The sequence below is a fragment of the Rhea americana genome, unplaced genomic scaffold, assembly GCF_003343005.1.
Source record: "Rhea americana isolate MKP2758 unplaced genomic scaffold, rheAme1 scaffold_20, whole genome shotgun sequence".
NCBI classification, from domain to species: Eukaryota; Metazoa; Chordata; class Aves; order Rheiformes; family Rheidae; genus Rhea; species Rhea americana.
This window is the reverse complement of record NW_028186150.1, coordinates 797,725-817,699: the sequence shown is the minus strand read 5'-3', so window position 1 is coordinate 817,699 and position 19,975 is coordinate 797,725. Positions and strand designations below refer to the sequence as shown.

The window sequence follows — 19,975 nt, the reverse complement described above, 5'->3', positions numbered from 1 at the left end:
AAAAATCAAGCCTGATGAATTTCACACTTGGAATCCAAAATGAGCCAGTAGCTTTTCCAGTAACTTCTTCACCCTGTCTGCCACTGGCCACAGAAGAGGAGCTGTTGTCCGCATCCACACCATGAAGATGACGTGCAAGTGAACTGTTTGCTGAGTATCTGCATACTAGTGTGATGAGCACCGTGAGAAGAGCTAGCGAGGACATGAGTAATTCTGGAGTCAGAGTGGGTTTTGAATAGTATGCAATAAACAGATGCTGGGCCATGCATGGAAGGGAAAGTTAAAATAAGATAGCGAGTAGCTGCTCATTAGCTGAGCTCTTTCTGTTACATGCATGGCATGAAGATATCCAGATGGAGAAATGATGGATGCATCTGCATTACTGTTTCAGATCCTATCATCTCTAGATGGGGAATCTCCTGATTGTCCCACTTACCAGTCTTTGATTTACACAGCGGAGTCTTGAAGTGCATGAACTAACAAAACTGAGCTAGGAGATGGGCTCCAGGAGTGAACCTAGTGTGCTTCAACCAATTTAGCTGCAATTTAGCAATCTAATCAAACAAAAAACAATGCAAGAGTGAAACAAATTAAGACACTAACTTCTAAGATTGGAATACTCAGTTTTACAATTTCACAGTTTTTTAATAGTTCTTTTTGTGTACAGTATCATGTAAAGATGAATTGTTTCTCAAATCACTGTTCTGAGTAAGAAGCAGATGATGCCTCAGACACCGAAGTGAATGTGTCAGTATTTTGCATATCCGCCCCTGCATTTTAGTTCTGTGGCGGAGTAAATTTAACCCAGATGGACTTGATCCATTAAGAATATCCCCTAAGTAGAAATGCAACATTCCTCTCTGACATACTGGATTGCAAGTCTGACTTTGTAGGAAAGAGACAATTGTCCCACTGCCACACAAGGCTTTTTTGATTCTCACTCCAGTGGCCAGCACCACTGTCTTTATAATACAACCGTGTTCAGTTGCTTCAAAAAGCTCATGTGATAGAACTGAACATGTGTTTCTCTGCTTGTATTTTAAACAGATTTCGTTTGTGGTAGGCGTTATGACTGTACTAAACCTGGTCTATAATCCTAGAGGGATTTTTTTTTTTTAAAGAACTTTCAGAGTATATTATTTGACTTGGAAGATAGGAAGATGCATATATGTGATCTGAGCTGTTTGCATTTTTGCACCCTGCATGGGACAGAATCGGATGCTTTTCTACAATACAATATGAAGTTTTGGAATTGTTTTAGTAAATTATGATGGCTGTTTATATATAACAAATATAAACAGCATATCTTAGGGGGTCTATTATCGCTCAGAAAATAACTTCACTTGAGGGTCAACTGGGTTCACCTAAGAACCCAATTAAAAAAAGACTCAAATCTCTGAACTATATACATCCATATAAAATGTTTAAGGTTACCAGCAAATGTGTGTCCTTCATAAACATAATTATATAACACAGTATTTAGCTGGTGAGTCTCCTAAAGTGCTTGCTCTGTATTTCACGATGAGAAAGACTCCAGGAATCATTAACCTCCTGAAGACGACAACTAGACATCCTCTGTGACTATCTGCCACAGCAAACAATTCTAGAGCTCAGGTGAAATAACATTTTCTACAGTTGCTGACTTTGCTGTTTAAATTCTTTTTTACATAGCTTGCCACATTAACGGTTATTATCATGTAAGCCAAGGCACTGGACTGTCTTTTTCCCTCCTTTGATCTAAGGAACCCTGGAATACGAAGACAAACAAAAATAACAGCAAAATGAACAAGGACTTTGCGATACAGAAAATCTGACTAAAGCTTGAGCTGCATTTTACATTTAATGGCTTAAACTAGCAAGCTTTTTGCCTCCTTTTTAGGAGGCCTCAAGGGTTTACTTTTTGTTAGACTGAGAAAACAGACATCTGCAAGCTGAATTCATACCGCTCCTTCCTGCTCTCCTTTGTAACGGTAACAGGCTCCCCCAGGAGCAGGACCCGGTGCATTAGTCAATGTGCTGACAAATTAGATTTGTTCAACAAGACTTAGAAAGCTGCAGCCTCTCTTGCAGAAACGGCTTTCTCTTTACAGCAGTAACAGTATGTTCAGCCTGTACCCACCCCTTCCAGGGGGCTCTGCATTTTCCCAACAGCCCAAGAAGTCTGTGACACTAAGCAGGCTACAAAGGTCACTATTTCTGGTCCTTCTTTTCTACAGCAGCATCTCAGCCTTTCAGGAGATACTAAACCTCTTTCAACTTACTGGTCCAACACTATGAGGCATAGCATATTTTTCTCAATTAAAACTGATTGACATGTAAATAATCTTTATTATAGCTAGCCAAAATGTTTAAAAGAAAATTGTTGGAGGGCAAACACATATCCATTTCTTTAAAAGGATTTGTCAAGGTCTTTTAAAAAGTCTTGTCTCTTATAAGAAAAGGTGCATGAGCAGAACAACAAATAACTAAATAGGTATTTAAATAATATCTGTTTTTTAAAACCATTCCAAGCTGTATTGAAAAAAAAAAAAGAATCTATATCTTTTCCAATTCAGCATTTCTCCTGGTTCCTAATTTTGAATTTTCAGTTTGAACTTTTAGGTATGTCATAGAACACTGAAAAGTTATATCAGACATATTAAACACTTTTCTATCATCTATTTTAAATGCTCCATCTCCTTGTCAGCGGTAAAGACTCTTCAGGCTTTAGAGCATTTTTTGATCACTTATAGGAGGAAAATAAATCTTAAAAAAAAATTCTCAGATCCTTTGTATCAGTGGAAGATAAGCCGCAAGAAAACTAGGGTGCAAGCCATATGAACCTGAAAAGCAGACTTTGTCCAGATGGTGCAAATCTTTGCACCTTGCAAGACTCTATCCATAATCATAATCCAATAGGATACAAAAGGACGAGGTTGCATTTCACTGCTTTGGGTACAGAAGTAGCAAATGAACGAAACAACGAAGCAGTCCATGGAATATTGCCCAAAACGTTATATGAAACAATTGAAGGTGGCACTGAATGTAATGAAAAATATGAAGAGGAGCTGCAAGACTCTTTAAGGGGAGAAACAGCAGATGATGGAGTGTGCACACTGTTATTAAAATGGCAAAATAGCTAGTCTCCAATTGGAGATAAGCTCTGAATGTTATTGCTCTGTTCCATACTGCTCAGATGAGCAGTGCTGCTGCCAGCATGTATAACAGGAAAATTACATGTGTTCTGACTGGCAATCCAGAGAGTCCAGGCACTTGAAGTCTGATGACTGAAAGCTAATACAGTAAATTTAAAGGACAAGTATGCTCTGTGCATTAAGTATAGAATCATGGAATCATAGAATCAGTAAGGTTGAAGGGACCTCTGGAGATCACCCAGTCCAACCTCCCYGCTCAGCAGGGTCACCTAGAGCATGGTAGACAGGGTTGCATCCAGGCGGGCTTTGAATATCTCCAGAGAAGGAGACTCCACCACCTCTCTGCGCAACCTGTTCCAGCGCTCCGTCACTCCCACGGTGAAGAAATTCCCCCTCACGTTCAAACAGAACTTCCTGTGCTTCAATTTTTGTCCATTGCCTCTTGTCCTGTCACTTGGGACAACTGAAAAGAGTTTGTCCCTGTCCCCTTGACACCTTCCCTTCAGGTACTTGTACACATCGACAAGATCCCCCTCAGTCTTCTCTTCCCCAGGCTGAACAGGCCCAGCTCCCGCAGCYGTTCCTCACAGGGCAGATGCTCCAGCCCTCTGATCATCCTCGTAGCCCTACGCTGGACTCTCTCCACTAGTTCCATGTCTCTCTTATACTGGGGAGCCCAGAACTGGATGCAGTACTCAAGATGAGGCCTCCTCAGGGCTGAGGAGAGGGGCAGGATCAAGTGACCCTTTACCTGCTGGCAACAGTCTTCCAAAGACTCAAAGCTGTTTTATTAGCAATATTGAGAAATGCTCAAATACCTTTACTACTAATATACTCGAGATCACAGCAGCAGTTAGCTCTAAAAGCATTTATTTGCTGCCCTGAAAGCAGAATTGTAGAAAAATAAGATTTTCATTAAGCCAGGCAGCTGTTTTGTCTGTGAAGATGTATACTTGAACTCACTTGCCTGCAATTCTAAGGCATACAACAAAGTACTCAATAGCTAGTATTTTCTAAAATTTTTTAAGGGCATTTAACTAGTATCCCTCCCAAAGATGCACGCTCCATCCACTACTTCATCAGAAGTTTCTATTGCATTTACATGCAAAATAAAGAAAATGCTTGAAACAACCTGAAGCATAACATACATGTTCACTCAAATGCTGACTTATTCTTTGGCATAAGGTTCCTCAAAACAGGGCTGCCAGGATAAACACTAGCATAACTACTGTCACTATATTCAATGGATTACAAGAAAAAGGGTATTAAAATACCTTTTTAATCTTATCAAAATTGTTGGCCCATATATTATTTTCTTTAGAAGTACTGTATGGAAAATGTTGTGTAGCTTACCCCATCCTTCCTTAAGAGCTGTTTAAGCATGGAAATGAGTTTTGTCATCTTGTTCCTTTCCAACAGTTTCTAAAATCCCAACGTAATTGTCTTGACAGGCTGACTGCTGCCTCTAAGCTTGTCAATTCCTGCTGACATGCACCGATCTTTTACCTGGCTTGACCGCTTTCATGACAGCACGTGATGACTTCAGCACTGCCTCATAGATAGCCCGCTGGTCAGGCGTGAACTTCCCGTTCGCCGGGAAGGTGCAGGTGATGTCAGAACCGTAGCAGTAGTATTCACCTCCCATGTCAAACAGGCTACAAGGGAAACAAAGGGGGGAGGAATGAAAATGTAATTTCAAAGAAAGAGCAGAGCAGATAATATTTCTCCTGTTCTGCACTTAAAAATCTGATTATGTGGCCAGCTGCCAACATGCAGCACCACCCAAATGTGGTTCCCCAGTAAACTGAGATGACAGTCTCTTGGTATCACCTAGCAGTAGGGTACTTGCATTAAACATAGCTTAAATAGACTTATTGGTAGCACCAGGCCTGGGGGGAAACACTGAAGGAACACATGAAGATATATATATATATATGTATGTATATGTATATATATGTATATAAAAAAAACACATGAAGAATCCAATTTAAGCTCTTGAGTTCTGGTTTCCAGGACCTTTCTTCAGAAGAAAGATGTCATTTTTTTTTCCTTCTCCTGAGAAACGTTAGCACCACATGGATGTGTGCTTAATGAATGTTAATTAATTTATGGCCTTTTGTATTTAAGTGTCATAATGCATCTGATGGTTTAAATAAAATGTCCCCAATAAATGTTGACTGCCACTGCTCTGGACATAAACTTTCCTTTAAGACAAACTTCTCTAACAGGGCTTGAAGAGAAAAAGCACTATGGGAAGATCCAGCCGGAAAAGAACATTTAGTACAGTTTTCTGCATCAGAGGTGGAAAAGATACTAAGTGTTTTCTTTTATGGGTGAAAAAAAATTGCTTTATCTTTTGAAAAGCATATTTATTCTATGCATGAATCAATGATTTACCACTGATTACTCAACTGCCACAAATCAATCTACAAGAATAGCAAGTGGTTCTCTATGCCCTTGTGAAAACCCGCTTAGACATCTGCAATACTGCGCTTCTTGAGCCTACCTGATAAGGCACTGCACTGGTTTCAGCAGGCTCAAAAATTAGCAAATAACCAAATAACCATTTGGACCAAACAATACCTAAGCAAATAACCCTTCAGTTCATCATATATTGATTACAAGAAGGCATATTTTACATATAGGACTTTGTTTGGTCTTGACCAATAGTATTCGAGTGACCTCCTGATTTCTTAGGTAATGAAGCATAGTCCAAATCTGCTAACCTATTTCTTGTTAAAACTACCCCAAGCAACCGTATAAAACACTCATCTTAATGAGAAATATAATTTTCCTCAGTTATGTTTGAAAACTTTGGAGTTTCTTTTCTCTTGCTTCTGCTCCATAACAGGCTCAGTCAAAAATGAAAGTAGGAGGAAAGCCACTCCTCAGSGGCACCTTCTCCACCGTCAAGTCCTAGTTAGAGCCGTACTCTGACACTGCACAGGGCAGCTCTGTCCCCAGCCAGTGTACATGGCTAGTTCAGGCAACAATAAGCTGCCATCAAAAAGTGCTACAGCACTTAGCTGTAAATATTCATTATGTCTAACTTAACTGCCACTGAAAGCAATGGGTTAAAAGTAAATTAAAGCAAACRTGATAAAGCTAAATAACGTTTCAGCATGGCTGAGATTCTTCTTGTTCCACTGAATACATACACAAGTGCTCATGTGAAGATATACTCCAGGAAATTTTAAAATCCACCCTACAATTTGCTCTGTGAACAAATCTTTGCACTCAGTGCAAGCCCTGCTGAAGTCATTGCCAGCCTCCCAAGCTGGGCAAGGTTCACCTACAGAGCAACTTGCAGGACTGGAACCTCAGGAATAAAACCTTGGTTTTACAGATGCAGAACTGTACAAGGTTTAAAGTTACAGGAACAAGTTCTCTAGGAGAGGTTACAGAGATAATTGCCAAGYTATATCTGCACACATAGAGATAATACAAACAAATACTACCTACATTCACTTAAATATTAAATGCAGTATTTTAAAGCACAAAGCTGCTAATTGAAAACAGATACACAATAGATGGCAAATTTTAGACCCACAGGGTGAAAAAACCCAAGATTTCACACCAATATAGCAATAGCAAACAAGACTARCTAAACCTCAAAACCTGAAATGCCATCAACACTGCCTACATTTTGATTTTATGGTTAGGCTCACTTCTAAAAATAACTACAGAAATAGACAGAAAACCTAAGGATGCAGAAAACTGGCTTCAACAGCTAAGAATAATGTAAAAAGCTACTATGTTCTCTAACATGCCAACAATATTTATATTTTAGATTGTTTATGAATCTTTCAACCTATCTCAAACTGAATAATTTCAAAATTGCAGATTAAGTTTCCTGGTTCTTTGTGGGATTTATGGAAGTATTGTGGCCTAACTTTGCTCTATTTACAAGTGTAAGTGATAATATAGCATGGTCAGAGCTAGGCTGTGACCAACAGCTTTTAAAATCCTTGTTCAAGCCTACTGGAAGTTTTTATGAGTTCTATGTTTTACCTGGAGAACAGTCATTCTGAATTTACCACAGGCCAAGCCTTAGGTATTTTTTTAACCTTAAAATYATCATTTTCTGAAACCCATTCATCATTTGGTGGTTGAAAACAGTTGTTATAGAGTTGCTGCAGCACAGAATAATGGGGGAGAAAAAAAACTCCACACAAAGCAAATGGTGCACTGAAATAAGCTCACAGGCTAAGCACCACCATTTGTTCAGGTTTTGGCTTTCAGACAAGAGAAGACATGGGGGAAGATGATCTTTCAAATTCCACATCAGAGCAACAATACACCACCCAGTCTGTACGCTTCGGTGAAAAAGCATCCAAAACAAACTGTACATTTGGGAGATATTTTGGCTCTTACTGGGAATTCTCTTCTATGTAAATTCAGTTGGGAACATATCCATTAGTTAAAATGTTTCCCAAGACATGGAAATAGCCCAAATATTGTAGCTATCCTGAAGAAATAATGGGAGCCTGAGAAGATCAGAGTTTCATATCTTTGCTTGCCAGGCAAAATAAGTGATCAAGCACATTTAATTCTAACAAAACACATGTGAGCTACTATCTTCTCCTATTAACTAACAGGAAAAAGTTTGTGAAAACAGGTTCCTTATGGTCTGATTCCTTAAACAAAACACATTTATTTTGCACTGAAATTAGGTGGTAACTGCTAGGTAGTAAAAAAAGATTAATAAGGTATTTTAGTTTATTTTCCATTGTGTGCACAAAATTACTTGTCTGATAATATAATCTTACAGGGAGCATGCACAGAAACAGCTACTTAGTGTTATCTGGATTTTATCAAATGTAGCAGCAATATAAACAAATTAAACAGACAAATAAAAATAGGTATAGTCTTATATGATATCTTGATCTATGGCTTGTGTATTAAGGACTGTCTTAACTATAATAATATATGCAATAACATAAAGTATCTCCAAACACTATTAACTTATCTAAAAGGGAAATATGTTACATGTCTACTGCACTGCCTATGTTGTCCATTGCAAAACTTATTTGTGAAYTAGGTTTTCTGTAGAATGAAGACATATTTAATTCAAAATCAACCCTTTCCCCCCGTTCCTTCCTTTTTCTTCAAGATACAGGTGTTAATTGCTGATTTAAATGAATCCATAGATGATGTGCTGAGGTTGTCAGGTCTCAGAGGAGCCTAGAAGTGGAACTCGGCCAGAAAGGGGGCATCCCTGATCAGAGAAGAGGCACGTGGTTGTATGTCAAAGTGCTCACTGATTTAGCTTGAAGCTGATGAAACTTTCCATTGCAAAGCTATTTTGAAACCTTTAGAGAAAGAAGCTTATCTTGCTGTGTATCACTTCGCTGGGAGTAAAAACAATGAAAACCCACCTGGTGTCATTTCCAGAGTGAAAAGTGCATAGTGTATAAGCATATTTAACAGTTAGAAGACCCAAGCCCTCCCTAAAGATTCCCTGTTACTGTTTCCAATTATACCGTATGTGACAGATGCATAGAAAAAAATACTCTAAACTTCTCTTTGGAAGCATGGACACAGATCTCCTAAGGTAGGCTTTGATTCTGTATACACATATTTTATAATCTTTCATCCTATACATATTGCAAAATATTGTAAATATTATTAGCTGAAGCTGAACAACACAAAGTATGAGAAAAATCAGATAACCTTTCAGTTGCTCTACTGACAAAATGACTTGCTTATGTATCAACAACATAACATTAGCCAACAGAGTCAAACAAAAGTTGCCTTCTGCATCTGTTTTAAAAGTAACCTTCAAAAACCACTAATCACGTTTCATTCCTTTCACAGGCAAAAGGCCTGACATCACAACTTAAAATTATTTTGAACATAGAACAAAGTCCAAATGAAGCATAACCATGCATCTCACGCCTTGCAACTTTACGAGCACTAAATACAGAAAGAAATGACTAAACTTTCCCCTCTCTTGTAGGAAGCTTTCCAGCTCTTTCCTGAGGGCCCTCGGATTCACTGGTAACTGTCCCACCTTGTCCTGTGGGATTGGGGTTCTGTACCAGGAGCAGTATCCCACTATACGAGTGTGGAAAAAATTTCAAGGATTCCTAAGTTCTGTTGATTTTAAAACGAATGCAAGCCTTACAAGTCACTGCTGTAACTGAAAATGTTATACGATACCATGAGCAAAAGCCCTCTTCACGCTCCCCTTACAGCCATGCTGAAGCAATATCGATGGAGTAAGATGTGGCCTTGTTACCTTTACAGAATATTGGCACCACAAAATGCATTTAAAGTTACTTTTTTTGGCTTTAAAGCCCAGAAAAATAATATGTGGTTTGATATTGATTTTAGTTTTCTTAACCTCTCACTATGAAGTATCACAAAACACTCTGGCATCATCTTAAGTCTCCAAACTGTGGAATATCAATAGCCAAGATTCTTTTCTTCATAAAGTCACGGTATACGATTTTTTTAAAAATTAAAGCATCATCTTCTTATAAACATGTTTTTACTTTTATAGGCTTAATGACATTTTTATTGTAAAATAATTTGAAACTGCCAGGCATTGAAGTAAATTATGGCCAATATCACAATAGGAAGCAATGCTTTATTTGCAGTATCTGCGCCATGTGTATGAATCGTTAGTGATCCAATACGCAACCCATCCCAGAGACAAGCTCTCACAGGCATTCCTCTGAAAGCCCAAAGCTACTCCCAAAAACTAACACATAAAACTGTCACCTTACTGCTCTGCAGATCTGCTTTGTGTGTGTATTCAGAATTGGATCACGTTGTGATAGCTATAAAAACAGTTTTTCTTCTTCGCTATTGTTAACACCACAGAGCTATCTATCACTGCTATGAGATCCACGTAGTTTCCACTGGGGTTAAAAGCTGGCCCAACTTGCTCCCAGCTGGGGCCCTGCCGCATTTCACCCTGCCTACTCCTTCCTTCCCGTGTCTCTTTGCCGAACTCAGCCTTCCCTTCCTCCGAGCAACTTTGCAAGACCAGCAATTACCAAACAGCTATCTCCATATCTTACTATGCCCTCCTGGTACTTCGGGTTAAAGGTAAACAGGTACGAATACTGGTGCACTTTACTCAGCTAGACGTTTACTGAGGTTTTAGGATTTCCAGCCATTATCAACCAATATACTTCTGAGCATCCRAAGATGCATCAGGAGATGCACTGGTGCCACTGAATCCCAGAAAAGCAGGAATAAATGTATACGCAGGTTTTCGCTCCTCTTATCGCATCAAGAGCAAGTCAGCCCCAGAGATCTGATGCTGTGCAAATCTGCTCCCCTTTCACATAGGGAGAGCTTTGTTCCTTAGACTGCACGCAGCAGTTCAAGTACTCACATGCTAACAAAATCTCACTATCAGTTTGGTTCAATATATCTAAGACAGTTTCAGCTGAAGGGAAATGGGAATCAGTATTTCTATCAGACACATCTTTAGAAATGGTCAGTGATTTGGAAATAGAGCAGCTTAACAGCAAACCATAAGAACGAATTACAATAAGTGATACCAGAAGTCAGAAAATGGAGAGTTAAGTGATGCACACATTTTCATCTGCTGGCACTCCAACTAGCTAAGAGTTAYCAACTGAAAAAGCAATACCAAGTAAGATAACATCCCGAACCCCAACAGAGAATAAGCACAGCACAGAGTTAGGCCCAGTACGATTTTTTAGAGGAGGTGCTTTGCTCTGACCAGATCCCATTTGCCAGGCAGAGAGCTTACACTCACTCCACCACAATGTCAGGCTTAGCCTGTCGGTCTTAAGGCTGRCGTTTTGTTATCCACACCCTTGGAGTTCAGGACTGCCTCAAAGAAATGTTAGAGAATGCTTGCTATGTAGGAAGTGCAGATCTTGGGATTCACAAGAAAATATCAGTCTTTTCACTTAAGTCTCTTCTTCAAAAGAAGATCATCTAGCTCACAGAAGTAATGCTGAATATAAGAAAAAAACTTTTTTACTGTGAGGACTGAGCACTGGAACAGGTTGCCACAAGGGGTTGTGGAGTCTCCATCCCTGAAGATATTCAAAAGTCACCTGGAGCCCTGAGCAACCTGCTCCAGGTGACCCTGCTTGAGCAAAGGGGTTGGATCAGATATCTCCAGACGTGCATTCCAACCTCAACTATTCTGTAATTCTGTGAACACATTACACACACACAAAATGCATACATGACTATTCTTTATCATACAGTTCTTTATCACACATATCAAGCTATGAGTTACATATCCATATGGCCCCATATTTTTTCTGCTTGTCCTCAGTTGCCACTTTTCTTCTCGTCTACCTTTTCCATGACCTTGTTTCTTTTATAAGATCTCTCAATGAAGGCTCTTCCAGGCAATTACAAATAATAGGAAGCTTGTCTCAACTTTCTCTGACAAAGAATGACCAGGTATGCCAGTAAATTTGGCCTAGATAGGGAAAGGGTCAAAAAATTGTCTGTATCAAATTCTGAAGGAGAAAAGATTATAAACCCACACTTCTACAATGCCAGTTGCAGAATCCTTCAGGGACTGTTACATACAGAGGTTTGAGGTGCCTGGATTACCAAAAAATCACCACTCCCGTAGGTGTTCCTGCACTGCATGGACCAGGCTTTCCTCACACATCTGTGTGGGGAACARAGAAACTGTGGCTCACAGGAGCAGTGCAGCAGCTTGACGCTGGGAGATTTGCAGGAATAAATGGGTGTGCCCTGGTATGCCCTTTAGTCACTTGGGAAGGTGTGCCGTTCTCATCATCTCCTCCATACGTGGTGCAGAGRAAAAATGGTTTCCTAAACCAACAAAATGAGGGTTTGTCCTCTCTCACAGTAACTTGAAGAACTTCAGATTTATCTATCTCGTGGAATATGAAATCCGAGTTTCACTCAATTCACCAGCATAAGCTGGATGCTCAGARGTGGTTCAGTAAAAACCACTCGCTCTAGTAAGACTTTTATGTGCTATTTCTGATTCTTTTCATACATATGTTAAGAAGGAATCCCTTGCTTACAATATTTATCTGTTGAARAAAGCTTAGAAAACAGTGTTATATTTTTGCATTAAATAAATCAAAAATTAAGTATCACCCCTCCTCTGCTCCTATGCAGTTTGCGTCAGTSCCTTATTAAAAATGTAGAGTTTGCCAGAGCAAAGAGCCAAAAAAAAATCTTGATTAGCTTGTTCAGAACTAAATTCTCCTCTGAGTGCCATATCCAAAAGCAGGAGAGCGTCTCTAATACAGAAGTGCTGTATACAAATAAAGAATTGGGAACACTATATTAGTGTTGCTAGGTTAGAAGGAGGACTGAGGCAGTAATGAATGTTTTATAAGATGCGGAAGGCAAAACGTCAGTATGGCCTACTTAACACCTTGGCTAGGCCCATGTGGGCGATATGCCAAAGATCAGGAAACATCTCAGTTGAAGTTCTGACAAAAAGATTACCTGTTYTACTAGTCTTTTTGCTGAACGGATRATTTTTTCCCTAGTTTTATTATCCYAATTATTATCCATTTTTAATTGGCATGGTTTAATAAGCAACAGTACTCTCTTTAGCAGAGACAATTCTTTGCTGAAAAGTCAACCTAACACAGATGGCTGCAAACCCAACATTTTGGCCAGCTTCATTTTGGTCTGAGCCTTGATACTGAAAAAGCCTTATCTGCGGTATTCGCTGTTCCAGCTGACTTGCTCCAAAAAGGAGCAAGGATGTCAGAGTTGCAGGGATGGGGAGAAGTCTACAAGGAGAAACCTGTATTGGCAGCTAAACACTGCTCAAACTGAGRAAAGCAAACCTCATCAGCTTCTCACCAGAATGCAAGGTACCAGCAGAGGATAAAAACAATACAGTTACATTTCCAAGTTTCTACAGTTTTGTGGTTAATTAAACAGTCAATTTCTAGATGCCTAATGAGAAGTAGAAGGCACCTATATGTGTTGAACTGTAGAAGTTTGATACTTCTATTTCAGACCCTATTCTTAAGCACTAACATTTGGACTTAGGAGCTGTAACTTTCAGCAACCGCTTTTGGACACTTTGACCTGTGTTCCCCAGGCCGGATAAACAACCCCTGGAGATTACAAGAGTAGGTGAAGAGTCAGACCTTTACTTATTGATTCTTCCTGTAAATACTGTCAAGCTGTCTTGTGTGTGTGTGTGTGTGTGTGTGTGTGCGCGCGCGCCTGTAAGAAATAGGTTAACTCTTGCATCTTCTCTCATGACAAAAGTTGGGCCAGCGTCCAACAGTTCATGTAATTTTTTAGCCACCTTGTAATTGTTTGCTGGCTTCAAGAAAGCCCCTAAATTATCAGTTTTCCAAGGAATCCATCAGGCAGAGGTTTCAGAATGTTCTACAGAAGACAACAACTGAATGCAAAAGAAGCTGCTAACCTTTCCACATATAGGGCCAAATGTTCAAGTGAAGTGCACAGTAATGAAGGTACCAGCTGGTGCTTCAGAAGAGGAGACTGATCACCCCCTACAGCATGCTGTTTTGTCAGGGAGAAATAAGAAATGAGAAAAATCATCGCTTTAAAGACCTAAACAGGCTCAGTGTAAATAYGGAACAGCATTCACTGACAAGAAATATTAGGAGGCTCCTCCTGAGGCCCTGCTTTCCGTCATTTCGGTAATGCATGGTTCTGCGAACAAAAGTGGGAGACATCCCAATGCTGCCCTGACTGCAGATACGAGGGATTACACCCGGTTCATGTGGGATATGCAAAGAATGCGCAGGAGACTGATCACACCTTCCCTTCCAGCCGCACATCAGCAAGAGCCAGGCAGGCTGCCTCCCAAACTGTGCTTTGACCCACACAGTCGAGCTCCTCACGCCACAAGCAGAGAGAAAGGCTTCGCCACTGGAAGCCATCCAACACAAGCAGCATCTGTCAGAATATTTCTAAGGCTTTTACATATTCATGTATTAACGAGGACCACCACAAATACTCTGTTTCACTACAAAGTATTTGCAAGTGATCAATAATAATCAATTGCTATTATAAAATACTAGGTTTTCTCCTGCTCGTTTTATCTAGAGGGACAAACACCCTACTGAAATGAGTTTAACAGCAGGCAAAGCAGCTTTACACTCTCAGTTCTTTTCAGATTATACTGGGAACACTGATGTAAAAATATTAAAGATAAAACTCATTTACAGGCTACAATTAAAAAGAAATTACATATACACTATAATGTACAGAAAGTGCCAAATTAAGAGGCAGACCATAATGAAACACTTAAACAAAAACTAAAATTCAAAAATTCATTACAGCAAATGCACACTATTACTTAGCAACCTCAGCTTTGGTTAAAAAGCTTATACATTTCTAAGAGTACACAACCTCATAGCCTGGATTTCACAGTAAAAATAGAACACATTCAATCAGAGAAAAATTATTACCATAAAAATTCTAGCTAATATATTTTCCTATTTTTAATCAAATTGAAATGTTCTAGATCAGCATCAAGTTTATATAGTCTACAGGCAAAGAAAAAATATCTACACTTGCTTAGAATGGTAAACGTGTGCCATTAATCAAACTAGAGGAATCAAGCCAAAGGAATTATTTCAGAAATAGATAGCCATTTGATTTTGCAATCAACCAGTAAGTAGTAGCAATGTATTTCTTCACATTATTATTAGAAACAAAACCATAACTAACAACAAGTTGTTTCAAAACCATAGACTGAAAGGTTAAAGAAAACCACAACTTTTGCATATTATTATAGCAAACTTCAAAATGCATAAAAAATACACAAGGCAAAATGAAAATACATCTCACTCACATAAAACAGTCGAGCATTTACATCTGACACATTAGTATCCTGGGATCTTAAAAGCAGTGCTTTCAAGAAGTAATAAATACAATATTTGGTTCCGTAGGATAAATTGTTTTAATAGTAATGAAATAGTTGGAGTGGAAAAGGGAGGAATTCTATTACCTGATGCAAACAGACTGGTCAGTTCTTGCTTTTTAAATGCAACATTGCCCCCATCTGGACAGAGGTAGCTTTTACTAATGTCAGTAGGCTGGCATTAGTACCACAAACGCTGGATTAAAAGAAAAAAAGAATTTTCCAAAAAGACTTTGAAAAGAGACATAGCAAACTTCTATCTGATTTTGTAGTAGTCTTTTTTTCAAGCTCCTCTAAGTATTTTAGTTGACTATTTGAAAATCTTTTAAATATTTTACTTAAATGATAGCTCTTCAATATTCATGAAAAGTCCTTTTATACTATATATTTACTCCTCATTCCTGCAAAAAAGAGAATAGTGAATTTTTCTACAAATAATACTGTATAAAATCAATAAAAATATGCTTCTAGTTTCAATGCAATATGTATACTGCATATGCATATTGTGCTGATATATTAGGTACACGTGCATAGCTTGTACGCACATGGCAATTCTTTCGATACTAGAAAACCCTATACTATTCTTTCAGATCAAAAAAAATAGTAAAGTAACATATTTTTACCAGTTAGATGGCTTAGCCTTTATGAAGAAAAATGAACAATGAGATTTAACTAGTTCTTACAACAAGTAACTTCCTGTTGCAATATGCTTCACATGCCTTGAACTGACCAACAACTCCAGGAAGCGTGAAAATTCTCCTTCATCTTTTGAGAAATTACAAAATAAAGAGGCATGAAAACTTAGCATCTTTCCTCTCTGCTTCATCCAGAACAACCTTTCTCATATTCCTATTCTTGCACTCAAGAAAAATTCCCCATGATCGAAATGACAGGAGGAGGCGCCCTAAGAGTTAAAAWAGGATMTTATGAGAGCACGAAAAGTTATAGGGGAAAAAAAAAAAAACAACAAAAAAAAAACTCTTAAAAGGCACATACAGGTGCCATGCAGAAGGAAGGAAACCCCATTTTAGCACAAGTGGAACGCCCCTTATGTACGTATGGACGATGCTCTTGGATGGACGGATGCTTTGCCTCTAAAGCACCTTGCCTTTTGCAAGCACAGCTCGGTCAATATCAAAATGTGGGACGACCATCATCTCCTTCCAGAGGGCATTTATTTTAGTGCCTCTTGGTGTAATATTAACATGATGCCTTATTCTGATGCCTTAAATTGGCATTAGAATATTACGGGGGGGGGGAGGGGGAGGGAATCATTCATCAAGAGTTGAATTTTTCCCATAAAGTCTTTTTTGCAACAGCAGATTGTTTTCTACATCCCCAACTCTATTGATTGCAATTTGACTAAGCAAATAACAGTCACCTTTTAATACAGCCAGGCCAGATTTAAAACATTTAAAATAGATGCATTATGCTAAGATTATACTTTTAAGATAGGATGCATTTGATTTTGTGGCACTGATAATATTTCTCTAGTGCTTAAATTCYGGTATCTGAATGCAATGAAGTTATTTGGAAGCAAAACTTGCTTTCCTGACATCACCAGCAGGGCAGAGAAATAGCAGCAAAGCACCGTGGCAGGAAAGCTCCTGCCCTTGCAATGATACTGCATGCTTTCAAACCCTTTCACTAGAATCTGTACMCTACAGACTGAAAGTGTTAAAAGAAACAGTCAAATAAAATGAAAGAGTTCACCCRAAGATCCAACCTGCTTCCACCTAAAACTTGCAAAGTTAATTTTATTTTATAAATGATAGGCCCACTGTGAATACAAGGTTAATGGTATCTCTCTCTGAGGTCTGCTGCACTTCATAAGCAGTTGAGGCAGTGCTCCCGTTATTTATGCTTTCACCCAAGCCCGCATAACAAATTACACCGCTGGAGCGGCTCCAGGGGGACCGGCGCCCGTGCAGGGGCTCTGCCGCGGCCGGCGACACGGCGCGCTCCAGCCCCGCGCGCAGCCCCGGGCCGCTCGCGAAGGCGCACGCCGCTCCGGCGCGGCACCGCTCACCGCCGAGGGCTTCGACCACCTCCTGACTTACGACAGCGGTTCAAAACGTTAAAGTTACCAAATAGCTAGAGCGGACTATATAATTACTTTTAGTAATACTTTAACATTTTGCAAASCCGGAATGGACCAACTAACCCTAAGAAACATTATCAAGTGCTTAAAGGTCAGCAACCCTGCCAGGAACGCTGGCTTCCCCGGTGCTGGATTTTCTCCGAGACACACAGACCAGAAGCCATGAAAAGACGGAGACCTGCAGCTCGCGCAGGCCGAGCGCGATCCGACGGTAACAGCCGTATCTATTTCAGTGACATTTGGGGTCGGGTTTATTTTCTCACATTTCTATTATTTAAGCGTGAGCTTCATCACAAAGAATCAATCTTTATTTTAAGACCGTAAAACTGCTTCCGATCCGTCAGACGTCGCAGGAGCCCCGCAGGTTAACTGCAATAACCCGATCGCCGGGGCGCCCTCGGCGCCGCCGCGAGGGCGCTCGGCGGCCCCGGCAGGCCCTGCAAACTGCCGGGCGGCAYGGCGAACGCAATAAACCACCGTTTTCCCGAATACCTCCTCAAAATCAGCGTGAGGCGCACATTTCATGCTCAGCACCTCTCACGGTGCCTTCGAAGAAAGCACTGAACCAAACACGYGGAGAGGGAGCCTCCTCCCTCGCCCACCGCGGCCCCTTCGGCCCCTGCTGGCTGGTTCACCCTTCTCCCCAGAGCCCTCGGGGCTCCCGGCGGTGCCTGGCAGCCCTGGGTGGGAGAACTCGGCATGATTTGTTTGCCTCATTTTTGAGAAAAACAGGTGTTTGGAAGGCAGATGCTGCTGTGCTGAGACCAGAAATACACAGCTCTGATCGAGCTTCCCTCAGCAGACGCTTCCCAGGGTCTAGCCAAACTCAAAGGTCGCTCTGCGGAGAGCTGAGTCCAGAGGTTGCTGTATCCCTTACGGGCTTTTTACCATCTAATCGATCTCTTTCTCCAGTCTGAACAAAATCAGGATTGCTGCCGAAGGGGAGATCACAGAAAACTTGCCCAAGAAGAACTGACAACGCAGGATATGCCGTCTGCTCCCCCAAAGCCCTGCGCGTCCTAGCCATCGGAGGGGGGAGGCAAGTCTGTGCTTCCTCTTTGGGTTTTTTTCCCTCCTGAGGAATAACTTTTCGTTTCTTTCTACTTCTCATTTAGCTTTGAAATATTTTTGGTTACCCAAACTGAGTTGGGAGGTGGAGGAGCTCCAAAAAGCCCCGGCGAACGGGACAGGGTTACCTTCCGGCAGGGGGTTACAAACCCCGACGAGCCCTTTTGCCTATGACTCCCCTTTCCAAAGGGCGTAACRCAGGGACAGCCTCGCTGCACAAACAGCGGCCACCTTGGCACAAAACGCACGCTGAATACCCGGGAATAACGTGGTGAACCTCAGGCTCAAACTCAGGTTCTAGCCAAGCTGCYGTGAGTTTAAGATGACCAAAGAAAGTCAGTATTTGCAGCTTAGCTAGGCTTTACGTGCTCCTCATTGTAGGCTGTATTTGTAAAAATGATCTGTAACATTTTGAGTAGAAGATTTTATTTAAACGTAATGCCAAATGCAGAGCATGCRGAGTCATGCTTCCCAAGGGTGGTGAGCCTACCGATCCAGCTGCCATGGAGCAGTAGATGCTTCCTTAGAAAAGGAATTTCTTTTAGACCACATTGTCCATACTGATTTACATGTTCATCACACAGATGTTACAGTACATGAATTTTTATATAACTAATTTTGCTGCMATTGCAATATTTACATTTAATATTAGCATCAGTTAAGTGCTTGGCACATACCTTAAGTATCTAAACTTCCCTTTAAAAATACTGGTTTTTGCTCAGGTCAATCATAAAGCTCTGTGTTAATTCACTATTTTGTTCTAAATATTTAATAAATTTAGAGTGACAATCCTGCTTAGCAGGACAATTCATACTAGCAAGAAATATCAAAAAATTTCTAGAGTCCTTGTGTTGCACTGAGATTTTTTAGCACAGAACCTGTACCCATAAAAATGTGGTTTATGASGAAATACCAGAGATTTAATGCCATACTGGGTTTCTTACAGAAGCAATATACCCATTTAATGTAAATTAGTTTTCAAAAATGTCATAAGTCATAAAATCAGGCTGTTCTAAATGAGCCACAAGTTAGAGTAACAGTCTCAAAAAAAGCAAAAATACAATAGCACATGWATTTTTGCCTAGAATTTCCTGTTGATGCCATCCAATCCTTATAAAAAACACTCTTCAAAGMGTAAATRTAACATGCACTTGATTGTTTCAAARAAGCAAAGCATGAGTCCTCCAAATTTATTTTTCTAATGTTCTGRTGCTTGTTGATTTATTTACTGGCACTTATTGCAGTGCCCTGTTTAATACGTAACAGAACTGAACAGCACATTTCTGTAGAACTCTTGAATMTTACTCATATCAACAAAATAATCTATAGAAAAAGACATGAAATTCTACTGAATAATTTAATAAAAATCATACCAAGTACCCTATCCTCTGATTCTATTAGGTACTAGTATATGACTTGTTAAATTAAATTTATACCAGAATAACGGCAGAATCAGAAGTAACTCTTTAAAGACTTCTATCTCTTTTTTCACCAAAAGGAAAGTYATTTTTTCTTATGTTCAGGGCTTCCTAAGATTACCCAACAGAGGGCTCTCAGTAGCTATTAAAAAGTTTMATGGAGAGTCAGATATATGAGCTCCAATACATACATACAGATTATGTTCCTGCTCATTTTAACAAACCTGTTCTGTATGTATATATACACACCACACCCAAATTAGAAATCTGAAAAAAACACAGCAAAATCACCTAGGAAGTTCCTCGTGATAATCTGTATTCCGCTACAGCAAGTCAGCTCAAGATTGTTTTCATAATACTGCTTTTTTAAGTTTGAAAAGTAGTATATTTTTAAGCTGTTGCT

At 39.8% G+C, this 19,975-nt stretch overlaps 1 protein-coding gene across 1 annotated transcript in view; it reads right to left on the bottom strand.

The window, feature by feature from the left end:
- PEPD (peptidase D) overlaps nt 1-19,975 on the bottom strand; it is a 141,220-nt gene that overhangs the window by 30,517 nt on the left and 90,728 nt on the right. Inside the window, exon 12 of the mRNA XM_085303752.1 lies at nt 4,641-4,789. Within this exon, the coding sequence (XP_085159878.1) occupies nt 4,641-4,789 (149 nt within the window). The remainder of the gene's footprint in view (nt 1-4,640; nt 4,790-19,975) is intronic.